Below are 20,647 nucleotides of genomic sequence, written 5' to 3'. Positions count from 1 at the left end.
TAGCCTGTCTATTTCTGTGTATTTCTGTCCATCCATCCTCCATCTTTCTCAGTTCTTAGATATTTGATATATGAAGAAATGAATAAGGTATATAAGAATAAGAGGAAATGCAGAGACTGACAGACAACTTAAATGTAATTTTAATGAATACCTTTAGCATTAAAATAACTCACCACATTTCTTCTCAAATTTGGATATGTTTATCATGCACCATAAATCAGATCATCTTGCTCTGGGTTTTTTTTTTTTTTTTTTTTTTTGTAAATAACAAACTAGCTAGCTCATCATGGACACAATGACGGTTCTAGTATAAATTCTAGCTGATCAACCAACTTATGAGGGTCTGTTTTTGTGAAATACAACAGTGTTTCTTGCTTTCGTTAGGTTTATTTGACATTTGTAAAGATATCCCCCACTCCCCAAAAAGCACCCTGGTCCTCTCAATTCCCCTGAACTAATTTTAATTTATTTTATTTTTTTGTGTTCAAAAAGAATATATTATGTAAGGTAGGATTGGCAAACTTAAAACAAGTTAAAACATGATATTTGTAGTTTTGATTATATTTCTTTTTATTCAGTGTGTGTGTATATGTGTGTGTGTGTATGAGAGAGAGAGAGAGAAAGATCGAGAGTGTGTGTGTGTGTGTGTGTGTCAGTCAATGTGTGGTAGGGCAGGGCTTCAGAAATCCTTTGGAACTAAGAGTTATAAGAGTTACAGGCATTTGTCATCCACCAGATGGTGCCAGGATCCAAACTCCAGTCCTCTAATGGAGCAGTAACTGAGCCATGTTTCCAGCTCATGATTGTGCCTTTTATTAATATTTTCATATTGCAAACCCTCAAACGCAGGAGGAATACTTACTGAGTTCTTCACCAGTTGTCTAGTATGACTTGGAGTTCAGAAATCTCACACACCTCAGTGGGTTATATGTCCCCTTCTACTACAGTTGGCTCAGTGATTTGTCAGTCGATATTTCAGGGACATTCTGAAATACACTTCAAAAGTGTTCAGGATGCTTCTTCAGTAGTGGTGTATTGGAAAGTGCCTCTATAAGCATGCGTACTTGTATTTCCTAATATAAATAACATTTCTCTTTAGTTGCTGGGATTCAGAAATGGAATCGTGTTTCTCTGGTAGTGAATTTTAATTTTTTTGTTTGTTTATTTTGTCATCTTTGTGTTAAGACAGGCATCTTTTTCTTTTCACTGCTGACTATTGCAGGATCTGCTACTTTGTTTATTGATGCCCTTTCTTTTGAGTTTATTTTTGCTTAGTGAGAGTACCAAACTGTCAGATTACATAGCTGGAGGGTGACTTTATTTTCATTTGTTTTGTTTTGTAGCTGTATGTTTTGTTTTGTTTTGTTTCTACCTTCAGGTTCATTTCTAGAATATAGCAGGTACACATTCTGAAATAGAAGCAATGTGTGAAAAGCAGGAGTTTAAATTGGTCACTTGTTTAAAGAAATTAAAGTTTCAAGCCAATTCGATGATGGTGCATGCCTTAGATCCTAGCAGAAGTAGTTGAGTCTCTAAATTGGTGGGTGGCACAGGTCTGTAATGCCAGCACTGGGTCTATATAATTGAGATTCTGTCTCAGAACAAACAAACTAGACAACTAAATAACTAAATGGTCCCAACATCTGACATAAAATAATTACAATAATTTTAAAGAAGACTGTTTTAAAAAGCCAACAAAAGACGAGCATAGTCCCAGCACTTTGGAGGTTTGAGGCAGGCACATCTCTGTGAGTTGGAGACTAGCCTCTCTACATAGTGCCATGGCAGCAGCCAGAGCCATCCTGATACCCTGTATCAACTAAACTAAACCAAACAATCAAACAAACAAAACCCCTCAAACTAAGCATAGAGTCTAGAGAGATGACTCAGCAATTAACAGTAGGTGTGGCTCTTGGACAGGACCCAAGTTCAGTTTTTAACACCCTTTTTAAATAGTTCATAACTGCCTTTAACTCTAGCTTCAGGATCTTTGGCCTTCTTGGATATCTGCACTCATTGACACACATCTAGACACAGATATACATACATACATACATACATACATACATACATACATAGAAAGAAAGAAATAATACATACATACATACATACATACATAGAAAGAAAGAAATAATAAAAACAAAGTCTTGAAAATTAAACAACAAAACAAAGCAAAAAAACAAAAAAAAAAAAAAACAAGGTCAAGTTTGAGTGAAGGCAGCCTTTACCAGATCAGCTGCTTTGAAAGTAAAAGAATTAAACTACTGTAATTTTGGCACAATATAATGCTAATGAATACTAAAATAGAAGTACACTGGCTTATTTAATGATTTATGTGAAAGAAGACACAAGCTGGAAAAATAATAGCTTGACTTATTATTGTGTGTTGGGCTCATTCTCCGGCTGGAATTTGTTCCTGGGAAAAGAAGGGGATGAAACAGTCATACACTGTACATTCACTTTCTTACTGGTAAAAATATGCCTGGAGACGACTGTGTTGAGCATCTTTTCTGGAGGAGCCCCATCCATTATAGGAAGTGACTGTTTTTACATGAAAAGAAATTCAGATTTAGGTCTTATGGTAAAACTTGACTTTAGGGGCTGTTTTTATTTTCACTGTATAGCTCTGGCTGTCCTGGGAACTCACTCTGTAGCTTAAGCTGACCTCAAACTCACAAAGACTTACCTGCCTCTGCCTCCTGAGTGCTGGGATTGAAGGTATACCACCACTGCCCTGATAAGAATCTGTTTCCAATAAAAGAAAAAAATAGAATTCTTGATATTTCTGTGCCTCTTGGTTTTGTTTTTAAGGACTGTAAACTGAATTGCCCTTCATTGGATAATCATAGTTTATTAATGGTCATAATGTCTAAAGAAAAATCTCAAGTAAATTTTAGAAGCAATAGTTTTTTCTAGTATGCCTTAAGTGTTAATTAAATACTTCTGAACAGTGGCACTTTTAAGACTCTGATTTCTCAGCAACACTGGCAGAGAATGGGGAGTGAGGTGACACAAGTTAGTTTTTACCTGAGGATAATATATCCTGATTATTATTTCCTCTACTTCTCCCTGTTGCTCCCCATCTCCCCTCCTCTTCAAATTCTTTCTGTCTCTCATTAGAAAAGGACAGGCTTCTACAACCAAACATGACAAAATAAAATTATAATGTGAAAGAAAACTATTATATTGAAATTGGACTCAGCAATCCAACTGAAGGACAACTATTTTAAGGTTATGCACAAGAGTCAGGGATCCGTTTGTTCTCACAGTTAGGAGTCCCATAAAACACTAAGTTAATAGCTATAATATATACTCAGAAGATCTGGTGCAGACCTGTAGACTTTGCTTGCTGCCTCAGTCTCTGTTAGTTCATAGGTACCCTGCTTAGTTGATTCAGAGAGCCTTGTTCTCCTGGTGTCCTTCCGTTTCATACCCCCACCCCCACCCCCGCTCTTACACTCTTTCCATCTCTTCTGTGGGATTCCCTAAGCTCAGAGGGGAGTGGTTTGATAGAGAACTTCAATTTATACTCTCTCCACATAATGTTGGCCATGGATCTCTGCATCAGTTTCCATTTTGCTGTTGATATCCTTTTGGATAATGACTAGATAAGGCACTGATCTATGAATATAGCAGAGTACCAGTAGGAATCACTTTATTGATTTTTAAAAAAAAGATTTGTTTATTTATTTCATATGTGAATGCTTTCTTCAGCCACACCAGAAGAGGGCATCAGACCCCATTGCAGTGGGTTGTGAGCCACCATGTGGTTGCTGGGAATTGAACTCAGGACCTCTGGAAGAGCAGTCAGTGCTCTTAACTGCTGAGCCATTTCTTCAGCCTTTTTTTTTTTTTTTAATTTTCTTTTAAAGACATGCAGTGTTGGATTTCCCTTTCAGTCTCTGGGCTATCCAGTTTCTGGTTCTTGGTTACCTGAGCAGTTTTAGGTGTCAGTTCCTTCTTACGAAGTGGTTTCCTATGCCTACATAGTACTTGTGAGGGCATTAGATATTGCTTTTTGGATACTTGGCCTTTGTTCTTTGTTTAGAAACATTTTATGGATATAGTTATACTGTGATATATATGTGTGTGTGTAAACATTCATACATATATACATACATATACAGAGTGATTCTTATTTGATCTGCCTGGCATCATTTAAAGTGTTGTATAACACCATTAGAAATTTGCTTTGTGGGTAAGTGACCAAGAGTAGTGATTTCTAGGATTTCATATATGTAGTTTTCTCTATAACTTTAGAATATACTTAATAGACTTTTGCTTTATTCATTATCATCAGAAAATAGTTTTGTTTTGTTTCTTTGGGAAGTGTGATCCTCAATAGGAGTACGCAAATACATGAATTTGAAGGACCTAAAATGGTAATGTAGATGGTATTTCTTGTTCTACTAGGATTTGGTCCTCTTTGGTACCAAAGACTTTGTAAAAGACTGCGTTAATCTGGAGCTTTGAGTGTAAAATGTAGGCCTTATGGTATAAGGAATGGTAAGGAAAATAGATCAAGATGGTCAGTTTTTAATGTATTCATTCTGTGGATACAATTTGTGTCTTATAAAGGGTTTCATTTTATATAGCTGTGCCTATCATTGCTACTTAAAATTATGCCTTTTGATACTCAGTGAAATTATTTTTTAAAAAGCCAGGAAGAACTATTTTCAATATTTTATGTAGATTATTTCAGATGTTAAGAAAATAAAATATACTTCCCAAGCATATTTTCTGAATATCCTTTCCACTCATGCTGTTATAACAAAATACTACAGACTGGGTAATTTGTAAAGATGAGACATTTTTATGGGGCAGTGGTGGTGTGTGCCTTTAATCCTAGCCCTTGGGAGGCAGAGACAAGCAGATCTCTGAGTTCAAGGCCAGCCTGTGTAGAACCTTGGTATGGGACAGCCAGGGCTATACAGAAAAGTACTGTCTAAAAACACGACCTTCTCCCAAAAAGATGAGATATTTTCTGATAAATTTTAATCTTGTAAGTTCTAAAATGAACGAACAGGCACTTGATGTCTTAGAGAGGGCACTTTTGCTTTACCTTTGTGTAGGAGAAGGTAAAAAGGCAAAAATGCCTCTAATAAAGGTGTTTTAAATAAATCTTAATAAATTACTAATTATTAATTAAAAATAAATAATAAAACAAATTTAATAAATAATTCATATTTAGGAAGGCAGGATCACCTCTGATCTATTCACCTCTAAAGTTGATAATACTGTTACATTGGAGTGTAGTCCAAACATGAATCATTTATATCCATAGCAAATGAGGATAATAGAAATACGATAAGGACAAAGATAATTTGAGAAGAGGGAATAATACATCATGGATCTTACTAGTAATAGAGGCCAAAATTCTAAATAAAAGCCTTCAGGCCTAGATTATTTTGTGTGTGGGAACTTAATAAATACAGTTAATAAAAGTTCATTCAAAAAAATAGAATAGTTATCTCCTTGACAAATTTTGAGAAACCAGCATGATTATAATACAGAAATGTGACAGAGATGTTATAAAAAGGAAGCTAGATACTGTTATCCATTGTGAAAATCAAGATACAAGCCAGACATGGTGCAAACCTATAATCTCAGTAATTTGGAGACTGGGGTAACAGAATGTCAAAGTTGGAAGCCAGTCTGGTCTATACAGAAAAATTCCACCTCTGAAATAATAAACATTTCTAAGCAAATTAACAATAGAGGAGAGCTTTATTAATTTGATAAATAATATTTTTGAAAACCTTCTAGCTGTCTTTTAATATTTAGTGGCAACATAGAGATTAGATGAGAAACAAGGCAATATGCCTACACTTGTATTCATTTTATAGCAATTATGGAAAGTGGAAAGATGCAAAATTCTTAGTCTTGATAGAAGACAAGATTGTTTATACAGTAAAATTCTAAAGAATTTACAAAGTAGTTATGAAGTACTTCACTTCATCTGATAGAATTGTCAGTGGGTTTTTTTTGGGGGGGGAATATAAAATAGTTCCCACATCTTTAATACACAGAAAGTTGAATTTGTTTATCCGCCATAAAAAAGCCCCCAAATGAACAAACTGACATAGTTGAAACTAAAAAATTAGCTTTATACCACATGTTTTTGTGGCTTAGATGTCTATTTCTTTTATGTTCTTCTCATTACCTAATGTCTTTTGTTTTTTGTTTTTTGTTTTTGTTTGTTTTTTGCTTTGTTTTTGTTTTTGTTTTTGTTTTTGTTTTTTTGAGACAGGGTTGCTCTGTATAGCCCTGGCTGTCCTGGAACTCACTCTGTAGACCAGGCCGGCCTCGAACTCAGAAATCCGCCTGTCTCTGCCTCCCAAGTGCTGGGATTATCTTTTTTTTTTTAATTGGATATTTTATTTGTTTACATTTCAAATGTTATCCCCTTTCCCTCTACAAACCGCCTATCCCATCCTCCCTTACCCTGCTATTATGAGGGTGTTCCTCCACCCATCCACTCCTAGCATTCCTCTACACAGGGGGTAGCATTCCTCTACACAGGGGGTATCAAGTCTTCAAGGGCCTCCCCTCTCATTGATGCCAGATAAGGCTCCTTCAGCTCCTTAAGTCTTTCCCCTAACTTCTCCATTGGAGTCCCTGTGCTCAGTCCAATGGTTGGCTGCAAACTTCTGCATCTGTATTGGTCAGGATCTGGCAGAGCCTTTCAGGAAACAGCTGTATCAAGCTCCTACCAGCAAGCACTTCTTGGCATCTGCAGTAGTGTCTGGGTTTGGTGTTTGCATGTGGGATGGATCCCCAGGTAGGGCAGTCTCTGGATGGCCTTTCCTTCAGTCTCTGTTCCACAATTTGTCCCTGTATTTCCTTTAGACAGGAGAAATTCTGGGTTAAAATTTTGGAGATGGGTGGGTGGCTCCATCCCTCAAACTGGGCCCATGCCTAACCTCTGGATATGGTCTCCCTCCCCTTTGGGTTTTTTTTTCCCCAGACAGGGTTTCTCTGTATAGCCCTGGCTGTCCTGGAACTCACTTTGTAGACACCAGGCTGGCCTCGAACTCAGAAATCCACCTGCCTCTGCCTCCAGAATGCTGGGATTAAAGGCCAGCGCCACCACAGCCCGGCTCCCTTTGTTGTTTTTATTCCTCCTTCTGTCTCTTTTCTTTTCCCAACCTTGTTTTTATTAAGGTTGACCTGGAACCTTCTCTGTAGTCCAGGCCAGCTTCAAACTTGTATTCCTTGTGTCTCAATTAATTAATTAGCACATGAAAAGAAGGAGCTCTGGGCCACCAATCATCAGGAAAATGCAAATTAAAGCCACAGCCAGATACTATTATATATCTTATAGAGTAGCTAAAGTGTTCAGGACTATATAATATATTGGATGAATATAAAATAGTCAACTTTTAACATTCTTACATTGTTATTATAAGTACAATAGGATTGGGAACAGTTAAAACACATGCATTGTTAATGAGAACATTATATGGTCTAGTCACTTTAAAAAATACTTCTAGTTTCATATAAAAACTTTACATATGTAACCAACTAATTCCATGTTCTTATGTATTTTCCTAAGACAAAACATAATTTATGAGAACACTTGTTAAACAACCCCAAATTGAAGACAACTTAAATCTCTATCACCATGAGAAAGCAGTATAATTTTTTACTATTATATGCAGCAATGTGGATGAATTTTAAATGCATTGTGATATATATAAAACAAAGTCCTACATAAAAAGTTCCATACATTGGGAAGCTGAGGTTTGAGGATAATGAGTCCAAGGCACTGGAATGCATAGTAAGGGCCTAGAGGGAGAGCAGGTGTTCCATAGTTCCATTCGTCTAGAATATTCACGCAGGCAGGAAAAGTAAAAATAGGGAAAATAGAGGTTTTTTTCTTTTAACAAACTATTGGAATGTTGGGGGCTTTATTTGCCAATAAATGACATGATAGAACTTTCTGATTGGTTAGACTTGTTCTGTATTTAAATAGAAATTTCAGTTATCTGAGTGTATTTATTTATCAAAGTTATTGATTGATACACTTAACATCTGTAGAGTTCAAGATTTGTATATTGATGAGACACAGAATCATAGTTATTGAACTTTGCTAATAAAACACTTAACTGATATAGAAACACTATATATATCAGTTGATTATTTTATATTCATCCAATATATTATAGCTAATAAAACACTTGCAGCTGATTGGTATAGAAGTCTACAATCTACTGCAAGATGCATTAAAAACAGATGAATAGACAGTTAAATATGTAATAATAAAGCAAATAGAGAAAAACATTAGCTGTACCATCTGGGCTATAGACAGATATATTATATATAACATAAGAATACGCACATACACACACTTCCTTAAACTTTTCTAGATTTTCATTCTAGGTGGTTTGCTTGTTTGTTTTATTTGAATATTTTAAAAAATCTATCTTGAGGCAACTGCTTCGATGGTATAATGGAATGCAACTCTTGTTAATTATAACTTGTAAAAAGATATTTAAAATTGCAACATACATATATATATATACATATATATATAACTTGAAATTAGATTCATATAAAATTTATGTGGGAAGTAAGAGGATTTTATTAAAACAATGAATGTTAAGCTGGACCATGGCTCAGTAATTAAGAGCACTAGCTACTCTTCCAGAGGACATGAGCATGTGGATCACCACCATCTGTAACTCCTGTTCTAGGGGATCTGCAGCCCTTTTCTGGCCTCTATGGCACTAGGTGTATCTGTAGCACACAGACAAGCATGGGAGCAAAATACCAAGGAAACAAAATAGATAAACTTAGAAAATAGTGAATGCAATTTTAAAAAATTTAAAAAGGGATTGGTGAGATGCCTCATCAAGCAAGGGCATTTGTCCCCAGATGGCCTGATTTAGTCCACAGGTCCCACCTGGTGGGAAGAGAGAACAACTCCTGCAACTTGTTCTCTGACTTCCGCATGCACACAACAGACCCTCTCACTGCCACAAATAATCAAAACCAAATAAATGAATTTATATTCAAAGTATGTAAGCATTCACCTTTCTCTACATCCTTACTAGCAACTTCCTCCTCTCCTCCTCTTCCTCTTCCTCCTCTTCTTCCCCCTCTCCCTCCTCTCCCTCCTCCTCTTCTTCCTCCTCATCTTCCAACATCTTCTACTTCTCCTCCTTCTCCCTCCTCTCTCTAGTAATTGAGTATTAACTAGAGTATGGTTCTTATTTGCATCTTATAATAATATTGCACAATTTTTCATGCACTTGTTGGCCATTTGTAAGTTTTCTATTTTAGATTCATGCTGTAGTGAATGTATGTATGGAATGGAATGTACTATCATGACCAAAAGCAACTTCAGGATGAAGGGCTTATTTTAGATAACAATTCCAGGTTAGAGTTAATCATATCTGTAAAGCCAAACTGGCAGGAATTATATCTTTAATTTTTACATTGTAGTAAAAAACAGAAAGAAATGAATTCATTTATGCTTATTACTTAGTTGACTTTATTTATTTTACACAATTCAATAAACTCAGCTACCTAAACTCAGGGAATGATGCAGACCACACAGAGAATGATTCTTCTCACATTAATTAATGTAATTAAGAAAATCCCCCACAGACATGCCAGTAGGGCAACTTGATTTAGACAGCTATTCATTGAGATGTAGTTCCTAGGTAATGCTAGATTGTATCAAGTTGACTAAAGCAATCATCATGTCTTTTTCAAGTGGTGTTCATTTATCTTACTTCAGATTCTAATAATATTTGGCGTTTTGCTGTTGTTCATTATGGACTCTGGATATTATCTTTGAGATATACAAATTATGAATATTTTTCCCATTTGTAGAATGGCAGTAAAGGACAGATTGTTCATCTACTCTTTGTAGAGAATCTTTTAAATTTGATACAATTCCATTTGTCTATAGTTTTCTAAATGCTCCTTTACCTAGGGAAGCATAGCCCGTACCTTTAATCCAAACAGCTTGAAGGATTAGGGTGCCAGGATCAGTGGAAGCCATGAGCTTCAAACCATCTTAGGGAACTGAGCAGGATATTTTCTCAAAAAGTTCTTTCGCATAGCAATATTGTAGAATACTTTTCTATGTTTTATTTTGGTAGTTCACAGAGCTACCATTATCTGAGATAAGAAGAGAGACTTAGGGGTAGAATCAGCTCAATTAAAATAACTGTTGATTTTATTGGACAATTCAGCCTTCAGATATTATATAGGCAATTAGTTAGAAGTGTTTAGGATTAGAGCTATGTCTGAGAATAAAAAAGAAAATACGCCAAGCATTGGAAATGGAGAGTTATTGGTCTAGTGGTTCTTTGGAAAAACTTGGAATATCCAATACTTTATGACTTAGCATGACTTACATCTGAGTGGGGAATTATTTCTAAGAAACTTTTTCTTCTTTTAGATAGGATCTGATATAACCCATATTGACCTCAGATTTACTATGTATCTGAGGATGACTTTGAACTCCATCTTCTTGCCTCTACATTGCCATTGCTAGTATTATTGCTCTGTACCAATTTGCCCAGTACAAGAAATGTTTGTAGATATATCCTAGGACATAAGTATAAGAATGTTTATAGGGGTGTAGTTCTGATGGAGTAGATAAAAATGAAATAAAATAATCTTATATTTATTTGAGAATGGATAAATCTACATTAGTATATACATTTCTAGATGAAATTAACTATATATACATAATAATAAGACACATAAAATAACACATATATAGTTGTAGTTCTCCTGATGACTCAGATCTATAATCCTGCTGTTCTGGAGACTTGAGTCAAAGGATTGCAAATCTGATATCTGCGCAGGCCAGAGTGGGTTCAAGGCTAGCACAGATAAGACCTTGATATGAAATAAAAAGTAAAATGTGAGTTGGGGAGAGCTTGGTGATATAGTGTGTACTAGCATGTACAAGGCTGTAGGTTCAATTCCTTGACTAGCCAGGGGCATAGGAAGGAAATCTTTTTTTTTTTAAACATTTAAAATTTTTTACTTAAAACTTTTTTCATGTGGTATATTTTGATCCTATTCTTTCCTGTTCCCCAGTTTCCGCCTAGATTCTCCTCACCTTCCTACCCGGCTGACTTTATGTTCTTAGGCTCTCTCTCAAAAGCAAAAAACAGAGGGGAAAAAAAAGGGACAAAACCAACAAAACAAAAAGCACACAAAACCCCATAGAGTCCATTTTGTGTTGGCCAACTACTCGTGGGCATGGGTCTGTCCCAGAGTGTGGTTGGATATACTCAGGGACACTCCATTGCAGAAGACTCAGTTTTAAGGAGGATTTCTTGAAAGGGGACTGGTGAGAACTAGGACTTGAAACACTGAAAGCCAGTCACAGGGTTCCATTCTTACTCTAAGGTTTATATAAAACCTTAACTAGAACTATTCCTAATAGTTTATATAGGTGTCTTAATAATTAATATAGGTGCCTTTTCATGTATTTTGGACACATAGTTGTTAGTTTACATGTCTTAGGTTAGATGTGTATGGTTTCATAGGTAGCTGAAGAGGCCAGAGAGTGTTCTCAGAGCTGTCTACCTTGTTTTTTAGATAGCTCTTTTCCCTGGGACCTGGGGCTGCCCTATTAGATGAAACTGACCGAACAGCCAGCCCCAGAGATCCGTCTTTCTCTGCCTTTGCAGTGCTGGGCTTACCAAGCAAGCATCTGGCTTTTTATGTTGGCTCTGGGGCACTAACAAATTCTCATGCCAAGAACTTTACTGAACAATATCCCTAGTCTCTGTAATGATCTTTTCTTTTGTGTTTGCTGTATTACAATTGTTTGACTAAAATATTTTACTACTTTCACTTTTTTTAGAGATATGGTTTCTGTGTGTAGCAGCCCTGGCTGTCCTGGAACTCTCTCTGTACTACACAGGCTGGCCTTGAACTCAAAGATCTGCCTGCCTCTGCCTCCCAAGTACTCTCTCTTCCATTTGTTTTATATCCTAATTATAATGAATCTTTTGTAGTCTTTTGTAGTTCTTTTGTAGTTCATTAACAGTAAAAGACTGCCACAAAGACTTACCCTGAAAAGGTGATTACATGTAATGGAAAAAAGATTGTAATTATCCTTTTAATTGGGAAAAGTAGAGAGGTCATCTTGACTATTGTTTCATTATAGTCATTCTTTTTTTTTTTTTTTTTTTCCATTTTTTATTAGGTATTTAACTCATTTACATTTCCAATGCTATACATAGTCATTCTTTATAGTTTTCTTTTATATAACCTTTTGCAAAAGCTTCTTTTGAAAACAGTTAATCTGAAAATTACAAAAATGAAAGAAAAATAGTGACTGATAGACATAAAATTAAGAATTGTAATTAAAAAAAATAATGTAATGCATATGAAATGAGTAATCAAAATGAACAAAGTTGGGGTATTTTATCTTATAAAGGTAGGTTTTAAAAGTTGAATGAATGCTTTCAAAGCCACATATTTTAAGTCTTAGGAATTCATTTGAAATAGAGAACTTTTTTTTAAAGAATTATTTGTTTATTTTATGTATATGAGTACACTGTAGCTGTTTTCAGACACACCAGAAGAGGGCATCAGACCCCATTACAGATGGTTGTGAGCCATCGTGTAGTTGCTGGGAACTGAACTTATGACCTCTGAAGAGCAGTCAGTGCTCTTAACCACTGAGCCATCTCTCCAGCCCCATAGAGAAACTTTGAAATCCTTAAGTTTCTATTTCTGTGTTTTATGTTGTCATTTTATTGTTACATGTCTTTTAGCAAAACAGTAAAATCTCTTCTGAATGTAAAACATGGCTGGATATTGGTGTAATGGAGGAATATTTATGAAATAAAATGTATGGACAAGTGAATGATCAGAGCCTTGTGCCTTGCCTCTCTAGCTGTTCTGGAAGTAACTGTATAGATCAGGCTACCTTGGGACTCAAAGGTTTGTATGTCTCTGTCTCCTCAGTACTGGGGTTAAAGGCTTGTACCACTATGCCTGGGCTTTCATAAAACTTTAGAGGCAAAAGAAGAGACTATGACATAGAAACATTTAAGTGTACTATTATTAATACGATGCTATAAATTTCTTAGGCCATTTGGATAGGCTCAAAGGATTCAAATGGGTCCTTATTTGTTTGACTTATTTATGTGTTTTGTTTTTCAGAAGGAATTGAGCCTTCCAAGGAGAGGCAGCTTGTAAGTAGATGGTTCTTACCATTATAATTTTATCTGATTATCTCCTGATTTGGAACTGTCCTAAGAACTTGTTGTTAATACTGTTATAGAAATCTCATTCAAGAGTCTTCTGGCTACCGGAAAGATAGATTTATTGTTTATTGGTTTGAAGCAGAGGACCTGTGTTCAATTCCCAGCACCCACATGATAGCTTACTGTTCCAAAGGATCTAATGCCCTCCTCTGACCTACTTGGGCAACAGGCACACATGTGGTACACAGACACGCATTTTTTAAAAAATTCTGTTTTCTACTTTTGTTTCTCATTGGGTCAGAAACTTCTTCAGTAACCTCATTGTCCTAAGTCCACTTCTGACTCTTAACAGTTCTTCTTCTAACAGTTTGGTAGAAGTGCTGTCACTTTTCCATCACAATTATTTTTTGGTGGGGGTGAGGGAATTTACTTTTAGCAGACTTATTAAGCTAAAAATGTCGGGGTATTAAATCTGAAATTCGTTGTGACTGTATTCCCCAACATGGCTATGTTGAAGAGAACGATTCTTCTGGCAAGTTGGAGCAAGGCCAGTCACATCCTCTTTAGTTTACCCTGGATTGAGGGTTAGTGGAGATTAGAAAGTCATTTTTGTCCTTGGACTTTAATTTTAAGAAATTAAGAAATCAAGAAATCTTAAGAAATGTCTTCTTTGGCTACTTTTGTCCTATGAATTCTTGGGGATTTATTACTGACTTGACTCTATGGAATGTTTAAAAGCATGATGTGGTGCTGGAGAAGTAACGCAGCGGTAGCACATGTATGCTTACCTTGGAGGAGCTCATGTACAAGGGTCTATCTCTGTCAGTGCAGAGGAAGAAAAGGTAGAATGTGAATTTACTGAACTAAAATTACCAGGCTAGGGCCCATCAATTGTCATCTTATACACCTTTACCAAACTTGCACTCATACCAACATCTACTTTGGCTGACTGAGGGTCAACATTTGGAAAACACTAGGCTGAGGATATCTCTGGACAGTGTGCTTGCTACACAAGCATGAGGACCCGAGTCAAATCCCCTTAAACCTACCTAAGGCTGAGCTTGGTACCATGTATATATAACCCAGTTTTCTTATGGGGAGATGGGAGATGAAGGCAAGAGAATCCCTGGAAAAATAGTGACTGGCTAGCTGTGGTGAACATTGAAGAGACACTGTTCAACACTGGAGGTTGTCCCCTTAGTCTACATATGTGTTGTGATGTATGTCTTCACAGTTATACAAACATGCATGCCCATATGTACACACCTGTAAGAACACAAACATGCACACATAAACAATTTTGGGAACTATTACAGAAACAGATCTGTGATAAAACAATGACTTTGAATCTTTCTTATGAAAGCTTGAGCTATTGTATATGAAGTAGATACAGTGTTATTGTTTGTTATTAAGTGTACTAAAGAGATTTATTTAGTGTATCTGTGGATGGATATACTTATGCCATGACATATGTGCAGATCAGAGGACAATTAACAGGAGTCCATTCTTTCCATCATGTAGGATTTGAGACTTGCACTCAGGTTGTCAGGGTTGATGCCTTTACATGTTGAGCCATTTGGTAGCCCTTAATTGTATAAAGTATATCATATACTTTCTCCCCTCCCCCACTACCTTTCAAACAAATTGCTTTAATTCAAGGTTATACAGAACTCAGAATACAACAAAGATGAATCAGTAGGGTCTGACAGGCTTCTATATTGGATTTGCTTTGAATTCACAGCTGAGGTAGGAGTTGTTGAATGACAACTATAGACAATAGCCACTTTTTTATTTTTTTAAAACAAATGTTTATTAAAATGTTCAACACATTCCATGACAACACTTCATTGTACTGTAGGTGGTAAAAGGTGTTATGATAGAGGATCCAGATGTTTCAATAGGAATAGAAGAGAGTCACTATCACTAGAAAAAACTTTTTTTTTCCCGCAAGATTTCTTAATGCTATTTGTGGTTTGGGGGGGAGGGTCTTTGCCCATGGCTTCGGCTTTTAGCTCCTCAAATTTCTTCTGCTCCTCCTTTTTTGTCTACCTGAAAGCCTTCTCTTTAAGTCCAGCTTCTTGGGCTGTTTCAAGGGCTTCTTTTTGCCACCTGTGGATGACATGAGAATGCTTTCCTGTCCCTGGTTACCCTGTTGTCCTCTATTCACTTGTTTCCCTGTCCCCAAAATAGTTCATATGTATTTTTAATGTATGAAACAGGTAATTCTGTCACTATTATTTGAGTATTTTGCTTTATATTAAGACTCCAGTGATTAAATTGTTCCCTGAATTTTTTTAACTGTTTTTTTACTAAGCTCATTAGAGTTTCATATAAAGGAACTCTGGCTATAAGTCACAACTGGGATTCAGCCTTTACTGTGTCACAGAATAGACTTTATAACTTAGACAAATCATTTCATTTTAAGTTCAGTCTTAGTTCCCTAATCTTTGAAATAAAGATCATTGACACCTGCTTTTCTTTTCTGTTAAAACTGCTAGAAGGATCACTTAATAGTAAGAACGCTGCTTCAGTAATTTTGGTTTGTTCAAAGATGCATTATATTTTTAAAAGACTGTATTTTATGTTTGTGCTTTCCCTACATGTTTATACATATAACACATTTATGAAGAGCCCATGGAGGCCAGAAGAGGGTGTCAGATTGCTCCTGAAAACTGAAACGGGGTCCTCTGGAAGAGCAGTCAGTGCTCTTAGCCAGTGACCATCTCTGTAGCCCCTCTGATTCTTTTAATTCAGTTTTACAGTAGGCTTTGTTTCTAGTGTTGTAAGTGTCCAGAATCACCTCAAAGCTGGTCAAGGCGAGGGCTCAGTTGAAGTGTTGACCTAAGTGAGTGAGTGTAATGAATTTGATGGTTTCTCAGCATTGTACTTAGCATATATTTGTAATTGGTCATTTTCTACCATGTTTTCCACCCAATCCCACCACCTTATTTTCTTCTGTTTGGAAACTCTCTTGGATTCCATTTACGATTAAATGAAACTGAGCTTACAAGATGGCTCAATGGGTAAAGGCACTTATCTCCAAGGTTGGTGACCTGAACATGATCCCTAGGACCTACATAGTGGAAGAATTAAACTCCCTAAAAGCTGTCTTATGACCTCCACAGGCATGATAGAGCATGTATGCATGCAGATACACAAAAAGAAAAAATTCTAAAGGGGATGAAATGAAATTAAAACCCAAGGCAGGTAACTTCTACTAATATATGCTTCCAGTGAATCAGATTTTAGGAAAGGAAGAAATGGAGAGAGATGTTTTTAATTTAGCACTGGAAGAATATTTTGGTCATATAAGTTCTGAAGCAATCATAGAGTGAACCAAAGTTAGTTGTAGCTGAGCATGATCATGCCTCTTCTAGCATTCGAGAAGCTAAAGCTAGAGGATTGTGATTTTGAGAGTAATTTTGCTTATAGGGAGAGAATCTATTTTAAAACAAAAAATATTTTCAACATTAGTTAAGAAAGCTAAGCCTACTCCAAGCCTTAAAATGTTATGTTGATAATGATCAGATATAGTATTTCCCTCTTCTCCCTCTCCCTATCCCCCTTCCCTCCCCCTCCCCCCTTCCCCTCCTCTCTCTCTCTTCTCACCCCCCCTCTTTCGTTTGTTTGAGTCAGAGTTTCTCTGTGTAGCACTGGCTTTCCTGAAACTTGCTTTGTAGACCAGATTCGCTTTGAATTCAGAGATTCACCTGCCTCTGTCTCCCAGGTGCCAGGATTAAAGGTATGTACAACCAGGCCTGACCTTCTTCTTTGTTTGTTTGGTTTTTTTTATTATTATAGTAACTAACATTTAAGCAGTCAATTATTCAGCAAATGTTCAGTGCTATTATGCTCTATTCTGGAACAAACTGAAATTATCTCGAACTTTGAATTGGACAAATTCTTTCAAAGGACTTACAGGGTTGACTAAGTCAGAAGTTTCCTCACTATAAACAATATCATGTGTTTGTTAACATATGCACATGTATGGGTGCATATTTTTATATGTGTGCAGGTTTTTTTTAAAGATTTATTTATTTATTATATGTGAGTACACTGTAGCTGCCTTCAGACACACCAGAAGAGGGCGTCAGATCTCATTACAGATGGTTGTGAGCTACCATGTGGTGCTGGGATTTGAACTCAGGACCTTCAGAATAGGAGTCAGTGCTCTTAACTGCTGAGCCATCTCTCCAGCCTGTGTGCAGGTTATTATGAGCAGTTGTGTATGCGAGTTGCATGTGCATTTGGAGGTCAGCAACTCTGGGTGTCATACAGACATTTGGGATTCTCTGAAGAACTAGAATTTCACCAATTAGACAAGACTGTTTGCCAGTGAGCCCCTGAAATCTGCCCTTTCCACTTGCTGCATTTACACGTGCAGAATACCACACCTTAGAAATCCTAGTTTGAACAGCAATGGCTTGTGCTGTAAGATCAAGAATTGACAAATGGGACCTCATAAAATTGCAAAGCTTTTGTAAAGGCAAAGGACACTGTCAATAAGACAAAAAGGCCACCAACAGATTGGGAAAGAGTTTTTACCAATCCTAATCTGATAGGGCACTAATATCCAATATATACAAAGAGCTCAAGAAGCTGAACTCTAGAAATTCAAATAACCCCATTAAAAATGGGGTTCAGAGCTAAATAAAGAATTCTCATCTGAGGAATACTGAATGGCTGAGAAGCACCTGAAAAAATGTTCAACATCCTTAATTGTTAGGGAAATGCAAATCAAAACAACCCTGAGATTCCACCTCACACCAGTCAGAATGGCTAAGATCAAAAATCCAGGTGACAGCAGATGCTGGCGAGGATGTGGAGAAAGAGGAACACTCCTCCATTGCTGGTGGGATTGCAACCTGGTACAACCACTCTGGAAGTCAGTCTGGAGGTTCCTCAGAAAATTGGACATAATACTACTGGAAGATCAGCAATACCTCTCCTGGGCATATACCCAGAAGTAGTTCCAAATGGTAATAAGAAGACATGCTCCACTATGTTCATAGCAGCCTTATTTATAATAGCCAGAAGCTGGAAAGAACCCAAATGTCCCTCAAAAGAAGAATGGATGCAGAAAATGTGGTACATTTACACAATGGAGTACTACTCAGCTATTAAAAACAATGGATTTATGAAATTCTTGGACAAATGGATGTATCTGGAGGATATCATCCTTAGTGAGGTAACCCAATCACAAAAGAAGTCATTAGATATGCACTCAACTGACAAGTGGATATTAGCCCAGAAACTTAGAACACCCAAGATACAATTTGCAAAACACAAGAAAATCAAGAAGAGGGAAGACCAATGTGTGGATACTTCATTCCTCCTTAGAATAGGGAACAAAATACCCATGAAAGGAGTTACAGAGACAAAGTTTGGAGCTAAGACGAAAGGATGGACTATCCAGAGGCTACCCCACCCAGGGATCCATCCCATAATCAGCCACCAAACCCAGACACTATTGCATATGCCAGAAAGATTTTGCTGAAGGAACCCTGTTATAGCTGTCTCGTGTGAGGCTATGCCAGTGCCTGGCAAATACAGAGGTGGATGCTCACAGTCATCTATAAGATGGAACACAGGGCCCCCAATGGAGAAGCTAGAGAAAGCACCCAAGGAGCTGAAGGGGTCTGCAACCCTATAGGTGGAACAACAATACGAACTAACCAGTAACCCCAGAGCTCGTATCTCTAGCTGCATATGTAGCAGAAGATGGCCTAGTTGGCCATCACTGGGAAGAGAGGCCCCTTTGTATTGCAAACTTTATATGCCCCAGTACATGGGGAATGCCAGGGCCAAGAAGTGGGAGTGGGTGGGTAGGGGAGCAGGACAGGGGGAGGGTATAGGGAACTTTCGGGATAGCATTTGAAATGTATATAAAGAAAATATCTAATAAAAAATTAAAATTAAAAAACCCCACAGAATCAACTAAAAAAAAAAGAAATCATATTTCATAATTGCTATTGTAGGAGATAAACCATATTTAGGCCATAGCAGACATAATCTAGGCTTTGGCAATTAACAAGTTCTCTGGTGCTTTAAATAAGAACTATAATTTCTGCTCTTTTATTGTCTTGAATTGAAGTGAATGGCTACCTGATCTCTGTTCCCAGATATCTCCTCAGACAGTTGAAGCTTCATGGAACCTTTTTATTTAGAACCGAACAAAGCCTTTTAGGTAGTGTATCCTCAGAGGCAAAAGTGCTGCTTAGCATTTTCAGTGAAGAAGCCAGAAGAGAAAGAACCCTAAAGTCACATACTCTGATTTAGTTGAGTTAGTATTCAAGAGTTTATAACAGCCGGGCGTGGTGGCACACACCTTTGATCCCAGCACTCGGGAGGCAGAGGCAGGCGGATTTCTGAGTTCGAGGCCAGCCTGGTCTACAAAGTGAGTTCCGGGACAGCCAGGGCTGCACAGAGAAACCCTGTCTCAAATCCCCCTACCCCCCAAAAAAAGAAAGTTTTGAAAGGATTTTATTATTGTCCTCAAGATTTGTCAGAAGAGGTATATTATATTAGTGCCTTTGCCTCTTTCCCATGTTGGCACTGCTGTGTCCCACTTTTACATGGGAGCTATCTAGATTCAGATTCTCATACTCACATAGTAGGCACTTTACTCGCTGAACCATCTCTTTAGCTCTCTCTCTTTTTCCTATGTATAGCTGGGTAGTTTTATATTTTTTCAGATTTCAGCTTAATATTTTATTGTATTACAAAAGGCTTTTCTGACTTCATTACATTTCCACCATAGACAACTTAGACTAAGTTGGGTTTTCTAGAATATATCTTTAATAGGTCCTTTTTTGTTGTTGTTTTTGAGACAGGGTTTTTCTGTTTAGCCCTGGCTGTTTTGGAACTTGTTTTATAGACCAGGCTGGTCTCTCTTTTCTTTATGGCAAGATCTCCCTAGCTGTCCTGGGACTCATTATATAGACCAAGCTGACCTCAAACTCATCCCTCATATTTCTTTTTCTTTTTTCTTTTTAAATTTTTATTAGATATTTTCTTTATATACATTTCAAATTTCAAATGCTATCCTGAAAGTTCCCTATACCTTCCCTCCGCCCTGCTCCCCTACTCATATTTCTTAAGTCACATGCCAGAAGAGGATTATACTGTATAATAAATTATACTGTATAGTTATACTATATAATAAATTATACTGTATAATGTGGCCAGCAATAACAGAACTTACATTTTGGATGCCTTAAGCAGCAAAATTAGATCATGGTTTTGGAGACTAGCAGTATAAGATTAAAGCGCCATCAGGGAGGGCTTCTAGTAATGCCTCTTTCTGACACCATATTCTCACTAACCTTTTAAAAGTATAGATGCTGTGAGATGGAATGGGAGATCTTTTTCCTTTCTTGCATGATTAGATTTTAAGTCAATATGCTAGAAAGATAATTCAGCAATTAAAAGCACTTAATGGTTTCTAGCACTCT

General features: G+C 36.9%; 1 protein-coding gene across 8 annotated transcripts in view; it reads left to right on the top strand.

The window, feature by feature from the left end:
- Mast2 (microtubule associated serine/threonine kinase 2) overlaps positions 1–20,647 on the top strand; it is a 157,464-nt gene that overhangs the window by 59,440 nt on the left and 77,377 nt on the right. For all 8 annotated transcript variants that reach the window (NM_008641.3, NM_001042743.2, XM_017320018.1 and 5 more), the window contains one exon: positions 13,150–13,181. In NM_008641.3, coding sequence (NP_032667.2) covers positions 13,150–13,181 — 32 coding nt within the window. The remainder of the gene's footprint in view (positions 1–13,149; positions 13,182–20,647) is intronic.

Source organism: Mus musculus, chromosome 4, assembly GCF_000001635.26.
Source record: "Mus musculus strain C57BL/6J chromosome 4, GRCm38.p6 C57BL/6J".
Taxonomy (NCBI): Eukaryota; Metazoa; Chordata; class Mammalia; order Rodentia; family Muridae; genus Mus; species Mus musculus.
The sequence above is the reverse complement of the archived record's forward strand: the minus strand, read 5'-3'. Positions and strand labels throughout refer to the sequence as shown.